We start from the raw sequence: 16219 nt of genomic DNA, 5'->3' as shown, positions 1-16219 counted from the left end.
AGGCTTGTAGGTGATATTCACACTTAATAGCTGCCTAAAAACCTGTACTATTATAAATCTATTCTTGTGCAGTGAGAATGCAAGCTGCAACATTTATACTCAAACTGCCAAATAGCAATGACAAGACCATAGTTAGATATGAATCTACCTTAAGGACTTTAAAGAGGAATAATCTAAGTTGCAACACAAATGGAGTACCATCGTTAAATCTCCATGCACTGAAACCCAGTGCAACTAAACAACAGAGCTTGAAATAAAAATGACCAAATAGAAAAAATTCTGTGTACTTTAAGTGCCTGAAATGTAAAGTTTGAATTGAAAATGTATTTTTCAGCAATTATGGATCTTAATCTGATAAAAACAAGTAAGTGGTTCAGTATAACCTAAAATCAGAGATTGATACTCTGCAGAGTATGCCAAATCGGTCTAATGTGCCCATATCATCTACAAACGATAGTAGAAAGAGCCACACGATTGGTCTTAATTTCCTGCACTGTCTACAAAGACAAAAATAAACCTGCAACTGATGAACCCTCTCTACATTCTATTACATGCATATCATTTCTGAGCTAGGAAAACAAAATACTTCAGATGTGGTGTCATCAGACCCTTATGTAATTGCTCTAAGACTGCACTTTCCGCAACCTGACAACACAGAAGAGAGTTTTGCTTATTATGTAATCCTTTACTCACCCAAGACATTTTTATTAAGAATGTGAACTTACGAGCGTATCTGTACAAGGTCTGTCTCAATTTTGTGCCCAGTGTTTCTGAAGATTTGAATAGCAGCTTCAGCAACTTTATCATCTTCCATTTTTAGACACTGCAAGAGCGATTCATAGGTCTCTGAAGAGTGGAAGGAGGTAGGGTGTGTGAATGATAAAACCTGCAAGACAGTAATTAGGTGAATATAAAGAAATAGCTTGCAATTATCTTTTTATTCTTTGGTACAATATTCACTTTTTAAAATAAAATGCATTTCTAAAGTAACGCTGCAGAATAGGAATTAATATTAATTCTAGTAGCCAATTTGCAATTGTAGAATAATGTCGAAAGCTTCATGAAAAGAAAGGAATCAGGTTATAAAATGAAACACGGTCAGTTTGAAATTTACATAACAAGAAAAATGTTTACATTTCTAGGAAGTTTCTAAATAAAGACAAACAATAGGATTCATAGCATGAAATTTAAACTGGTATCAAATTAAAAGCTTAGTTTCTGTATATTTGAGAGGTGAATACCTTAAGTAGTTCCAAGCCTGCCCTGATGGCAGAATCGGGTGAAACACCCTCTTCTTCATCATCCGCCGTCCCTTCAATGGATTTGTTCATTAACTTCACTAAGGAGCTGAAAATGCAAATACTTTATGATGTAACAATTAAGGTTATTGAATAAATACAAATAGACTGGCACCCAGCCACCACCACTTCCATAAAAAAGATAATTATTTTTGAACTTTGAACTCAAAAGAGAGCTTATTTAACCATAATTTGTCAGGATTTTAATTTAAATATATTTGTTCAAGTTCAAATTTAGTCATTCAACTATACATGTATACTGCCAAACAAAACAACGTTCCTACAAACCAAGGTCATCATCATCATCAGGTGCCATGCCCAGTTTGAGCTTTGACTGCCATGGCCCACGCACTCCTGTTTCGGGTCAAGTGGATCAACTCATTGGTATTCATTTCCAGAATAGACCAAGGTACACAACATATATAACTCACACACAAAGCAATATTACTACAAAAAAATTAACAAATAATGAAATATATTTCAGAAGGTTTACATTTAGCATAAAGTACATTTATGACACAAGTTAAAAAGTAAACAAAATAACAAGCAGTAGTAAATCAAGGCAACTTAACTTGCTGCGTTGTCTAGAAGACGCTTTGCCACTCATTCGAGAGGCTTCTTCAGTTCCATCCATGATGGGTAGTTTTGCAGCTTATGAACTCGGAGTTGTTTTAATATATAGAAATCACATGAAGGTCATTAACAGTGGTAAAGGTAATGAGAGGATCATTTATTTCTGTATGAATGGCGGTGTGAACTGTTGTGGAGATGCCAGGGTAAAGATATTAGGACTACATTGTAAGTAACTGATAGGTAGTGTCATATCCCTCTATTCAGGGATGGGTTTTCCAGTTTGACAAAGAAGGCTTCCTTAAATCTGCTTTCAAACCACCTGTCCTCTCTGTCCAAAATATGCACATTGTTATCATCAAAGGAGTGCCCCTTGTCCGTTAGGTGTAGATATACAGCCGAATCTTGATCTGTGGTGTTAGCCCTCTTATGTTGGACCATATGTTGTGAAAGGTTGTTTTGTCTTGTTGATATACAGATCTGTGCAGTTCTTATTGCACTGGATAGCATATACATTATTGCTCTGTTTATGTTTGGGTGTAGGATCCTTGGGGTGGATGAGTTTCTGTCTGAACGTTTTTGTAGGTTTGAAAAACACAGGGACTTGGTGTTTGTTGAAAATCCTTCTGAGGTTTTCTGAAACTCCAGCTACGTATGGGATGTTTTTCCGTCTGCTTTGCTCCTTACCTCTGTCTATTAGGCTGATGTCCCTGCTGGCTTTTTTTTGTTGCTGTCTTGATGAAGGCCCAGTCAGCTATCAAGCTTTCAAGGCTTCTCTCAGATAGCTGTGCTCCTCGTCTTTAGCTGTAATGTTGGTGGGCACATTCTCAGCACGTTGATGTAGTGTTCTGGTAACTCCCAACTTATGTTCTAATGGGTGATGAGAGTCAAACTGTAGGTACTGATCTGTGTGGGTTGGTTTCCTGTAAACTTCAATACCTAGATGTCCATTTTCTTTGATAACTACTGCACAGTGTAAAAAGGTCAGTCTATTGTTCTCGACATCTTCTCATGTGCATTTGATGTTATTGTAGTCTTAACATCTTTACCCTGCCTTCTCTACAACAGTTCACACCTCCATTCATGGAAAGGTAAGACTAATGACCCTCTCATTACTTCTACCACTCTTAATGACCCTCATGTGATTGCTATACCTTGAAACAACTCACAGTTTATAAACTGGAAAACTACCCACTATGGATTAGAACTGAAGAAGCCTTGGCGACATGTCTATACAACACGGCAAGTCGAGTTGCCTTGACTTACTACTGCTTGATAGACAATGACCTAGATGACTGAGAACCTTCACAGACATAAACAGTATAATGTTATTGCACTTCATACATACAACTCAGTTACATGATGCTGGATCGGAATATACAATGATGAGTAATAAAGCACAGGCACAGGCCCTTTTGACCCAACTCATCAATGCCAAGGAAGATGATTACCTGAGCTAATGGTATTTGCAGCAATTGACTCATATCCCACCTTTCTCATCTATATACCCGCCCAAATGTCTTCTAAATATTGTTATTTTTCCCCATCTTTACCACTTCTTCTGGCAACACATTCTATGTACCTACGATGCTCGTTGTAAAAAAAAGCTGGCCACAAAGGTGTCTTTAGACTCCCTCTACCCTGGAGTGAATATTCACCTTATCTGTGCCCCTAATGATTTTATATAACATGTTAAGATCACTTCATTCTCCTGTGCTCCAAGGAATATAGTCCTAGCCTATCTAGTTTCTTTTTATAACTCAAGCTCTCCAGTACTGATAACAACCTTGTGTATCTTTCACATTTTAACCTTTAAGAATTCCCAAGTTCCTTTGCACCTAGATTTTTAAATTTTCTCTCCATTTAGAAAATAGTCTATGCTTTTATTTCTTGTACCAGAGTGCATGACCATACACTTCCTGATACTGTATTCCCTCTGCCAATGCTTCGCCCATTCTACTAATCAGTCCAAGTTCTTCTGTAGCCTCTGAACTTCCTCAATGCTACCCGCCTTTCCACCTATCTTCGTATCATCCACAAACTCTGCCACAAAGCCATTAATTCTGTCGACCAAATCACTGATATATGACATAAGAAGAAACGATCCCAACACAAACCCCTGCAGAACACCACTAATCTCTGGCAGGCAACTAGAAAAGGATTCCCTTATTCCTACCCTTTGCCTCCTGCCAATCTGCCAATGCTCTATCCTTGCTAGGAGCTTTTCTGTAATACCGTAGGCTCTTAACTTGTTAAGCAACCTCATGTATGGCATCTTGTCAAAGGCCTTCTGCAAATCCAAGTACATAACACCCCTCGATTCCCCTATGTTGATCCTGCCTGTTATTTCTTCAAAGAATTCCAACAGATTTGTCAGGCAAGTTTTTCCCTTGAGGAAACCATGCTGACTACAGCCTATTTTATCATGTTACTCTGAGCCCAGACTAGCTGGTCTTTAATTTCCTCTCTTCTGCTTCTCTCCCTTTTTGAAGAGTGGGGTGATATTTGCAATTTTGGAGTCCTCTGAAACCATGCCAGAATTTACTGATTCTGGAGAGACAATTACCAATGCCTCCACAACCTCTTTAGCCATCTCTTTCAGAACCCTGGGGTATTGCCCATCCGGTCCAGGTGACTTATCTACCTTCAGATCTTTCAGTTCCCAAGCAACCTTCTCCCTAGTGATAGCAACTTCATTCAATTTTGGTATTATCTGCAAACTTACTAACCATGACAACTACATTTGCATCCAAATCTTAAATATAGATATCTCAGTGAGATGTGGAAATATACATTTGGAGATTTTTAAATATATTTCCTCAGAACTTAAACTGCTTGTTCATAAAAATACTTCAATTAGTTGCCAGGTGTGAGAGGCTACAGTCTTGAATCTTGTATCTGAAAAAAATTATTTAAATTACAAGGTTGCACTGTTTATTTCAACTCAACAATGTAAATGCTGTTTCTTTGGAAACACTGAGTATCCTTTACCAAATTTATCATGAGTTCTTACAAGCTAAGAAATAGGCATCAAGGGACAACACAGCAAATTAAAGGAACAATGAGTAAAATAAATGACAAAAAGGTAAAAAAAAATAATTGTAGTATAGCAGCAATTTATGTTGATGAGACAAAAAGATAAATGGAAACTCAACCAGCACTGCTTAAAGAGCAAAGTAGGCATATTCAACCTTAATTGTCAATCACTGTTACTAGCACTTATGTGTTACACAAACTAATCAAATAAATTAATTCAAAATACTGATTTGCTTAAAGAGCAAAGTAAGCATATTCAAGCTTACTTGTCAATCACTATGTAACACATAATTGCTAGTAACAAACTAATCAAATAATAATTCAAAATACTGATTTGCTTAAAGAGCAAAGTATGCATATTCAATCTCAATTGTCAATTGCTACGTAACACATAAACGCTAGTAAAAAACTAATCAAATAATTTAATTCAAAATACTGATTGAATGAACTTAAACCTAGTCTAATGGATAACAAATTTCTTTTGAAGTGGCAACTATCAAAATTACACACAGCAAATTGTAAATATTTTGAAAGATGTACCTTATGGCTTCTGAATCAATGTGCACTGGTGCAATCCTTTCTAGTAAGAACTTCACCATTTCCAGAAAGGGATTAGTTGGCTGCTTGGGATTTGCTAATTTACGTGTAATTTCTCTCTAGATAAAGGGGGAAAAAGGGATTATTAACATACATTCAACCCAGACAATGATTCAGAAATGACAATTAATCCCCAAAGGTTAGCCACAAATTGCTTATTTTTTTATGAAGGTCAGTAGTTTGTTAATAATTTGATGCAAAACACTGAATGAATTCTATCACCAAAGATGCAAGTTAATACACAATTTATATGGCTTGTCCTCTTTCATTGAATTATGTTAACAAGTCAGTATTCCACATGAAAATCAATTTTTTTTTACCCCAAGAAGATTTGTTTGTCACTTTAGACCATTCAGATCATTTGGACATTTTAATTAGATCCCACCAGAATGTATTAGATCATTGGCGAAAACTGAACAAATGTTATCAGATTGTCATTGACCAGAATAATACTAAAGGGAGATGGGAAAGAAATTGTGGAATCAAAAATTATTAGAACCTATTTTCATCCACTGTTTCGTCCAAAGTTAAAAGAAAATTTATTTCTTAACATTTTAGATGTTCCCTGAAATATATCTGAGAAAGATTATTGTCCATTGTTTTCCTTTTCAATAAATTTAATATGTGCACAACGCAGATGCACTGCAGTATTATTATTACCATGCTCAGAGTGGTAAACAGAAAAAAACAAGGGAGCAGTAAGAGAATATGCAGGGCCATTGACATCGAAATAATCATAAAAGCAATGGCATATTGGGCTGGAACTTCTGAGAGCTAGGTAGAATTATCACCATAACTCCAGTATTGAAGTTTTTTATTGGATGAGAGGCAGATGAGTGAAACACTCATTTACCTGTCAGCGTGTGGACTGTTTCAGCTGTGAGTGATGCTAGCATCACTGATCTGTGTTACAGACCTGGGACTGCTGGAACTGTTTAGACCATTAAATCCTTGCTTTACATCATCCGCACATTATAATTGCTTCAGATACCTTTTCTGAGGTGAAAGCAAAAAGATGGGGTTTTATTTTTAAACATATTTGATTAGCATTTGCTTTGTTCTTTCTTTACAACGGGGAGGGAGAATACCGCCTGACAACGTACAGAATTTTTCTTACACCTTGACAACACTGTATTCAGATTTTCACAGGCCTGATAGTCCAGGCACTCATAAGTGAAAAAGATTATAGAAAGCTAAAACTTATTCCACTGATTACAGCAGGGGTTCACAACCTGGGGTCCACAGACCCTTGGTTAATGGTAAGGACCTATGGCATAAAATAAAGTTGGGAACCCCCAGTTTACAGGGAGAAACCCCATTAAAGTAGGGAGCATACAGTAATGCTGGACATTGTGAACATCTCGAAAGATCAACACTAGAAACTTTTTGTAGGTAGCAATCCTAGGAGAGGGGGCTCATTGGCTGAAGAACGTGTGGGGGGGGGGGAATCTCATTATAACCTACCAAACTTTGAAAGGACTAGATAGGGTAGATGTGGAGAGGATGTTTCCTATGGTGGGGACATCCAGAGCTAGAGGGGTGACCTTTTAGACAGAGGCAAGGAGGAATTTTATTTTAGCCAGAGATTAGTGAATCTGTGGAATGCTCTGCCACAGGCTGGGGTGGAGGCCAAGTCTGTGGGAATATTTAAGGTGGAAGTTGATATTTTCCTGATTGGCCAAAGCATTGAAGGATACGGTGAGAAGGCAGGTGTACGGGGCTGTGTAGGATCCGGGATCAGACATGATGGAATGGCAGAGCATTCTCGATGGGCTGAATGGTCTATTTCCCCTCCTATGTCTTATGGTCTTATAGCTGTGAAGGCTACGTCTTGGACCTAGGGCAAGAAAGTTTCTCTGCTGCTTATCAGCAGAGAGCTGGGCTCCTCTGAAGAGATTTTGCCAAGAAGCACACTGGAAGAAACAGGACATCAAATAGATTAATAGCCCTTAGAATATCTGCTGTGTTGATACTTATATGTAATGGAAAGTGCAACTTGAAGTGAGGAGCTGCAAAAAAGTAACAAAATAAAGATCAAAAAGACTGCACAAATTGGACCAGTCTACTATACCATCAATTTGCAAAAGTGGTATTTCCCCACTTACCCGACCAATGAAATGCATTTAATGTGGCAAGTACAAACTAAAACTTGTGCAGACATGGCGATAGTTACTACAAACAGTATTACATGATGAACAGTTAATAACTAACATTTAGCAAGTCAGGCACAAAAATTAATCCCTTTTTTTTCTCTTTTTCTCTCACTCCAATTTTAACCTCACAATAAACCAGGCCTCTTTAATTAAGGTCAAAACAGTTAACAACATTCCCTTACCACACAGACTTCTGCTTGTTTACAAGAGCAGGCAGGGCTAATCAACAGCTCCAACTGACCTCGTAGCCTCTCATCATCACCCAGGACCTGATTAAATTTTTTCATGAAATCCTGTGCTTTTCCTGGGTCAGGCAAATTTTCTGTTTGCAATGTAACAGATTTAAAAGTTAAATATAATAATTAATATGCACAGCAGCTAGAGCTTTAAACTTTTGATTGAATATTTCCAAAATCAATTTATTTTGATGATTTCCTCTCTCCATAAAATTCAATGAAATAGACTAATAACAGATTTATTGGTCTTCGTTCTTGTTCTAACACAAGCACATTATTTTCCAAGTACCAAAGAAACTTAACTGGGTAAATCACAGAGATGCCCGTCCGTTTAATTATCATTTCAAATGACCCCTGTCATCCACACTCCTATCAAATGCCCCAAACTAGTTCCCTCATGTTGGCATGTATTGTATATTTTAATCCAAATGAGAGGTGACAATATTATAATTGCTGTAGGGCCCTATTTTACCCAACTTGTAATATTTTAAAGCCAGAAACAAGATTAAATTGCCACAAAAGCACACAGTCCTACTAGTTAAGAGAAATTATTTCTGTATTTAAAATGAAAAGTTAAGTTCTCCTTCCAAAATTACATAAATGATTACAAACCATGGTCTCCTTAACAAAATTGAGAGAGAAGTGGGTTGGGATTAAGTTAACTACTAAACAACTACAAGACAAAAGGGAGTAAGCATTACCTTCATTCTTCAGGTATTTTCCTCCATATACCACACGTACAACAGTGTTGTCCTAGGTGTATTACATCTGACTAAAGCAGCTGAAAGCTTTGCTTAACTACAGATCCTACTTGGGAGTGGAGTTTCACTGTTGGTACTTAACTACAATCCGTGCCAATGGCCATGATCAGTGAGCAAATGGGCAACAGCTATGCCCAGAACATCCCAGAGTGCAGTTTATCTCAAAAACTTGTTGACCTTGTTCATGTTCAGCAGAACAATGTTGCTGCTCACCAAGAGAATAACCACGAATTCAAATTCTGTAAGTTCTCATATTTGCTTTGGCGGAAAACCAAACAATTAGATTATAGGTAAAAAGGCATAACCCTAGGGGAATCTTCAGTAAGGCAGAATTCCCCCAAGAACTTTACTAGTATATTTCTGCTGGTACAAAAGCCAAAGTGAATTACAGCATTCTGCATATTCTTGTAATGGAACAAACAAAATGCACTTTTTGTCCCTGTGTTGAAACAACTGTTTGTTCTCTGTCAAGCAAGTTAGCTTTCTAGAAGTGCAGAACAGCATCTAGAAACATGTTCTAACAATGCCCAAATGTGTTGGTGTAATGGAAGGATCATGCAGGTTGAGTATCTCTTCAATATTTTCTGTTGTATTTCATTCAGAAAAGGCGGAAGGGTCCCTCTAATGTCAAGATGACTAGCAATTCATTCCTGCCAGCCATATACAGTATTTAGATCAAGGATATAATTTACAGATCATAAATTAGTATTGGCATCTCATGCAAATGATGTGGCAAAAATAACTGCATAAAATTTTTGATGGAAATGTAACTTTTTCCTAAAGTACAACTTCATGGTCATTATCAATGGTCCTTTTTAATTTATTTCTGTACTTATATAATTTTTGAATTACTTCTGTGGAGGAACTCAAATTCATGCCCCTTTCTACATGGTTCATCACACCATTCTGAGTTATTAATAAACTGTTTAAGACTGTACAACACTGAGAAATCAAATCATAAACTACAATGTAGATGCAAGGAAATCTGCAGATGCTGGAAATTCAAGCAACACACACAAAATGCTGGTGGAATGGAGCAGGCCAGGCAGCATCTATAGGAAGAGGTACAATTGACATTTCGGGCTGGGACCCTTCGTCAGGACTAACTGAAAGAAGAGATAGTAAAAGATTTGAAAGTGGGAGGGGGAGGGGGAGATCCGAAATGATAGGAGAAGACAGGAAGGGAGGGGTGGATCTAAGAGCTGGAAAGTTGATTGGCAAAAGGGATACCAGGCTGGAGAAGGGAGAGGATTATGGGACAGAGCATAAGTAGGAGCACAGACTGAGAACATGATTACTAATTAGCAAAAAAGTAACATTTGCTACTCAGTTACAGAGCAAAGATATACATGTATACAGTAAATAGTATTAAATGAAAAATATTTTTATAAAGAGCATCGTAACAACTTTAGTAACAATATTAACAAATGCTCTTTTTACTTCCAAAAAAATTGTAACAGAAAAACTACACTTACTTGCTATAGCCATCAGTTTGGCAAACATTGCATTATTGTTAGCCTCTGACTGAAACATAAAAGATTTGAAGGTTAGAAAAACAAGACTTGCGCCTATCTTTTTCCAAATGAACCAATTTTTGTTGCTTTGGTAGGGATATGACTGTTACGATTTTCGATAGCACTGTGCAAGTTCAAAATATCTCAATATTTGGAATTGACCTTGAAAGATGTTTGTTCTTTTTGAACAATGGCTTATGATTCATTCAGATAAGGGAGACTAGTTATCCTGTTCATTAGAAATAGTGCACTTCTGGCAGCACAACAATCTTGCAGTTTTACCCTGATGCATCAGCTTAGATTGGGCCTATATCAAAAACTAAAGAAATGATATAACAATTGGAAACACTTTAAAACTAATTTTGCACATCTTTTGATTGACATAATCACCAAATATTAATATACTAATGAAACTTACTGCAGCTTGTTTATGCAGGTCTAATAACTCCCGGACATGACTCCGTAGCATGTTTTGGCACTTCCACATTTCATTCAATGCTCTGTAGACAAAAATCTATATTTTAAACTGTATTGCTAATGTTCAGTTAAATTTTCTCTTCCTACATATAATTTCTTTTATGGCTATCATCTTATATACTTTAAAATAAATTCCACTTTTATACACAATTAGGATTGCTAAGATGCTACTTCTAGTCATTTCATTTCACTACCTCATATATTCATAGCATGTTACCCACTAAACATAAATTTTCTATTTGAATTGCACCCTAATTTTTCTGAACAGAGGAGTTGCACAAGAACATCTTCAATGAGCACAGCAAGTCTAAGACATTACAGTATTTAAAAAACAATCAAGAAATCTAATCCTCATTCAGTTGGCTTTTACATATGGGAATTATAAAGTATACCTAAATCTATAGTGTTCTACTTCAATACTGAACAAGCTTATTATCAAATAGCATTAAAGAAAAATAATTTCTATAGGTGAGGCAATTTTTTTATTATAAAAGGTAAAAATATTTTGAAACAAATTCAGAAGTAATTCTTGACAAAATGTAATATATCATAGATCCATAATCCTATCTGCAATACGTAACTTGTCAAAATTAGAGCTGACAAGCAATTATATAAAAATGTTTATAAATTTAGCTAGTATAATATGATATGGCACACAAATATAGTTGTGCAGCTGGTTCATGTTAAGTGAGATCAATATGCCATTCTACACTTAAGTAAATTGTTGAGAAGTCTATTCAGTACCATGGAGTACTTTTATTTGGTGGGCAGTAAACCAGAGTGATAGAGCATCATGCTTTATTGATCTTTACTGTACCAGAAATGGAGTTAAACAAGTTGCTCATTTATCAGTGGATCCTGTGTGGGTTGGCTCACACTTGGATCTGTTTAGAAGGACGCTGGTGATTAATTTAGAAATATTCAATAACTGTACAATTAGATTTGAAAACTTCAGTTACTCTGAATAAATAATGGTGAGCCAAAAGTCTATTGGAGATAAAGAAATGAAAGAAAGTACTGGTGAAATTAAGAATATTAAAAGTTGACAAGTCTCCAGGACTTTATAGGCTACATCCTAAGAGTTTCAAACAGCAGCTACAGAAATCATTGATATAGTAGTGGCAACATCGCAAAATTCCCTAGATTCTGGAAAATTTCTATTAAACTGTTGAGAAATGTGAATTTGCCATCCAGGATATGAGAAATAGATAAAAGAGTTAACAAGAGATCAATCTTTTAGTCATCAGTAAATAGGTGGGGCCAAAGAATGGAATAATTAAGTCATGACTATATCATATTATAATTAGTATCACCATGGATACTCTCACTTCCCACCTATTTGTCTATAACCCTACAGTTCATGGCTCCAAGTGCTCATCTCATTTCTCTTAACAGGAGCCAGGACTTGGAGCAAGAGGAGCGAGTTTAAAAGAGGTAGGTCTCAGGACTTTTTAGTGAATTACACTTAACAGGACATACAAAAGAAACATTTGCAAATTGGGAGTTAATAATTGACTGGTTGATTAACTAATTAACAGAAGCCAATAAAAAGAAGTTATAGTCAAGTGGAGTAGGCATTGTTAGAATGAGGAATTCTACAATAGTGGGGTATGATCATTTTCTCATTATCTGTACAACAGATGTGTATCAGAGGAAAGGTACTCATATCCCCAGATGGAATATAAAAAGAGAATTAGGATGTATTTGATGATGTATGTATGATTTACTGATTATTTGGTTTTGGAGGATATCGAGTTGAGTAATGATACCATAGGAGATTGCTAGGAGATAGAAAAGAGAGCTAGCTGTTCCCTGGTGGATGGATGAATGTAAAGAGAGTTGTGAAGGAGCAGAAAAAAGCTTTGAGGAAAGTTAGGCAGCATTACTCCATCTTTCATACAATATAAAAGAGTTCAAGCTATAGGTAGAAAAGTAGTGAGAGAGACAAAGAAAATGCATTGGAGAATGTGTTATGATAGCACTAGCAAAGAATTCTAGGTAGGGGAAGTTTGGGGTGATACAGAAAATGAGGGGAGTTTAGAAAACTTGGTGCATTACTGGTTTTGTATGGTGGGGGGAAGGTTGCAGTTACTGACTATGAAAAAGCAGAATTATTAGCAAAAACATGTCAGTGTACATAGTTCGGTCAATTTAAGTAAAGAGAGGTCTTAGAGAAAAACAGTTTTGGTAAGAAATCCTCAGGTTGATGAGAAGAAAAATGTTCTAGTTCCTGCTTGGAACTTAAAAGGGCTATTAATAGACCTACCCTGGGAAAGATATTTTTCTACACTGTTATTGTATTTTAAACATGTTGGGTTTGAAATTCTTTAATACAATATGGATTGAAGGGCAACTTCCCGCTACTTGGAAATTAGTGGTTGTTATCCTTGTATTTAGATCTGGTAAGGATTGGTCAGATCCTTCCAGCTATAGACCTATTTTGCTAAATTCACATGTATGCAAAGTAATAGAATGAATGATTATAACAAGGCTTTCTTATTTCGTGAAAATTACTTGTATACCAAACTGGATTTCATAAGGGGAGTCTGTGTTAAATTTGGAATCTGATGGTTGTAAGGCGTAAGTTAATAAAGAATCAGTAGTAGCAGTTTTCTTGATGTAGAGAAAGCTTATGTTATGGACAAAAGTGTTTTGCTTAAATTGGAAAACACGGAATAGGTGGTAGAATGCTATTGGATTCAAGAATTTTTTATGTTATAAGAAAATGCAAGTTAGGGTGGGAACAACATTCTCTAAGGAGTATGAGATAGAGAATGGGACTCATAGGGGAGTCCTTTTCAATATCATGGTTGATAATACTTAAATATTGGCTCAGATATTTCTGAATCAATATATGCTTATGGTGCAGTGTGGAAGAGTAGCAGGAATATAAATTATACAGTTAGGAAAATGCAGGCAGCTATTAATGTGGTAGAGGAATGAGGACAATGATGGGGTGTAAATAAAATTGTACAGAACTGTAAAAAAACACCGTGCTCAGGAACTTAGGTGGGTACAATTAGGGTGTTAGTAGGAGATAATTTAAACAAATGCATATTGTTTTATTCAGATGTGTCTTTAATTATGGATGTGTTGCTTATGCGTCAGTCTCACAGGTGGTCTTAAAGCCCCTAGATAAAGTTCAAGATCAAATCTAGAGATTATGTTGTGGTGCTATTAAATCATCCCCAATTTCAGCATTACCAGTAGGAAAGAGAGAAGTATCTTTACATCTGTATAGCAATGGTTTATTGGGTTAGCGTAAGAGGACAAAGTTGGTCAACCAATTTTGGCAACATTAGTTGACTCTTGGCAGCACTGCATTTGTAAGTTTTTCAGTGCAGAGTGGGGGAAGACTCTCTTGAAGCACAAGATGGAGTAAGTCGCACTTGACTTTGCTCCGTTCTTTTTTTCCTTTATTTACCACCTGTTCAGTATTCACATTGTAGTGTTTACAATATTTTTGTATGCTTGAATTTTGACTTTTAATTCTTGGAAATGACAACCAGAGGGGAAAAAGGCACTAACCGAGAGCAAGGAAGCTGACAATGGAAATGGAGGAGGAGGAGGCGACCCTAAACAGTCAAAACAGCCTAAGCAGGCACAACTGACTTTGGAAGTTATATCCAAGCTTTTGGATGATAAACTTGATAAATTTGATAAAAGATTTTCTAATCTCGAGATAAAGTTAAATAATATTGAAGATCAACTCGGAGCAATTAAGTGTGAGAATGAAAAGCAACAACAACTAATTTTGGATCTTGATGAAAATGGCAGGCAAAGAGACCGCAGATTGAGCCCGTTGGAGAAGAAATTAATCTCCACCACTCAAACACTGGAATAATATAAAGCCAAGGTCGACCTGGAAAATCAGTCGCAGACAGAATCTACGGATTATAGGACTTCGTGAGGAGGTGGAAAGTGGTGATCCCACCAAGATTTTTCCTCAATTTTTAATGGAGGTATTAGGTACTGAAGTGTTTTCTAATCCCTCTGTACTTGACCACGCTCATTGCTTGTTAAGGGTTAAACCTCCGAAAGATTTAAAACCCAGAGCCGTTGTTCTATGATTCCACTATGTGCATACGAAGGAGCACTTCATTTGAGCTGCATGTCGGAAAGGAGTGATTGAGCTTGGGGATCTCAAATTTCGTTTGGTGGAAGATTTTAGTCCAGAGTTGTTACAAGAGAGGTCTGTTTTTAAGTTGATGTCGGAATTATACCAAAGGAAATTATACCCTGCGTTGTTATATCCTGCGCGTTTTTATCCTGGGTTGTTTTGGCAGATAAATCACGTAAGTGGTTTAAATCAGTGATGGAGGCATGTCAATTTCTTGGAAGATCTTGACCAGATTTCAACTGTTTAATAAATTTACTGCTTTCTCATGTTTGAATGTAGTTGTTTATTAGTTTAAAACTAATGTGTAGATTTGCCTTTAAAGTTCATGAATTCTCAGTCTTGGTTGGATTATACCTGTATTTTTTTGGAGTATAGATGTTTATTATGCTTTTATGTTAAGATTTCTTTTCTCTTTTATTATTTTATGCAAGTATTTTGAACTGTTCGTTTAACATTTTGACTTGGCGACTGATTTTTTTTGAAATATTAGATTGTATTTTGTTTCATTTTTCAAGCTTTCGCCTTTCAAAATGTCTTGCAATGACTTTTTTTTCAATATTTGTTTTGTCCTTTTCTTGGTATTTCTCTCAATGTTTTGTCTGTGGGTAGTTTATTACATTCCTTCCATTTGGAGTTATGTCTTCATGATGAACTTGGGCACTGCACCGTGTGCCTGGACCTCCCCAAGGCCTCCGCCTAAGGAAGGGCCGAGCTCGAAAAAGTGACCGCGGCTGGAGGCTGACACTGCCTTGGGCTCGAGTTTGGTGGAAGCGGTGCCAAGGCGGCCAGTGAAACAAACTGGAGGAGAGCTTGTACTCGGTGCTGTCACAAGATCGAAGAAGGTGGAGGTGCACAGCCGCCAACCCCGGATTCAGGACTGCACCCACTGACTGACTAACTTCTTGAGAGTTGGGGGTAATGTATTTGGGATTAGTTAGCATATTGACTGGCTACTGGCCAGTTTTTTCGGGCTTGGTAGGTGGGGGATGGAATTTCTTTTAGTTTAGTATTTTCCAACTGGGATGTTCTGAAACGACAAATATGTTTGAATTACCGTAGATTCTTTAAACTTTTTCCTCTTCCTGAGTCATGGGTTTCCCGTGCAGTAAGATTAACACTTTGCATACCATTTGGCATATTGTAGTAAAACGGATAATGTTATTAATTTTGTTTCATGGAATGCAAATTGTTTGAATCATTCCATTAAACAGAAGACGATTTTTAAAGTCTTTCATCGACTGAATGCTCAGATTATCTTTGCTCAGGAGACTCATGTGAGGAGGGCGGATAATCTTTTTTTTTAGGTTTTTGGAAGGAACAACAGTTTCATTCTAATTCACAATCTAAGGTAAAAGGAGTCTCTATTTTTATAGACTCTTCTTTCATTTGTTCATTATGAAACAATTTCAGACCCAAATGGTAGATTTTTGTTAATTACTGGTTTACTTTATAATCAA

At 36.6% G+C, this 16219-nt stretch overlaps 1 protein-coding gene across 6 annotated transcripts in view; it reads right to left on the bottom strand.

Moving 5' to 3' along the window:
• pds5a (PDS5 cohesin associated factor A) overlaps positions 1-16219 on the bottom strand; it is a 189658-nt gene that overhangs the window by 69966 nt on the left and 103473 nt on the right. For all 6 annotated transcript variants that reach the window (XM_072252836.1, XM_072252835.1, XM_072252837.1 and 3 more), the window contains 6 exons: positions 10584-10665; positions 10127-10175; positions 7837-7976; positions 5445-5560; positions 1242-1347; positions 726-886 (listed from right to left, as the gene is read on the bottom strand). In XM_072252836.1, coding sequence (XP_072108937.1) covers positions 726-886; positions 1242-1347; positions 5445-5560; positions 7837-7976; positions 10127-10175; positions 10584-10665 — 654 coding nt within the window. The remainder of the gene's footprint in view (positions 1-725; positions 887-1241; positions 1348-5444; positions 5561-7836; positions 7977-10126; positions 10176-10583; positions 10666-16219) is intronic.

This window comes from Mobula birostris, chromosome 3 (assembly GCF_030028105.1).
Source record: "Mobula birostris isolate sMobBir1 chromosome 3, sMobBir1.hap1, whole genome shotgun sequence".
NCBI lineage: Eukaryota > Metazoa > Chordata > Chondrichthyes > Myliobatiformes > Myliobatidae > Mobula > Mobula birostris.
Note: the sequence above shows the minus strand (reverse complement) of the source record. Positions and strands in the feature narration are given on the sequence as shown.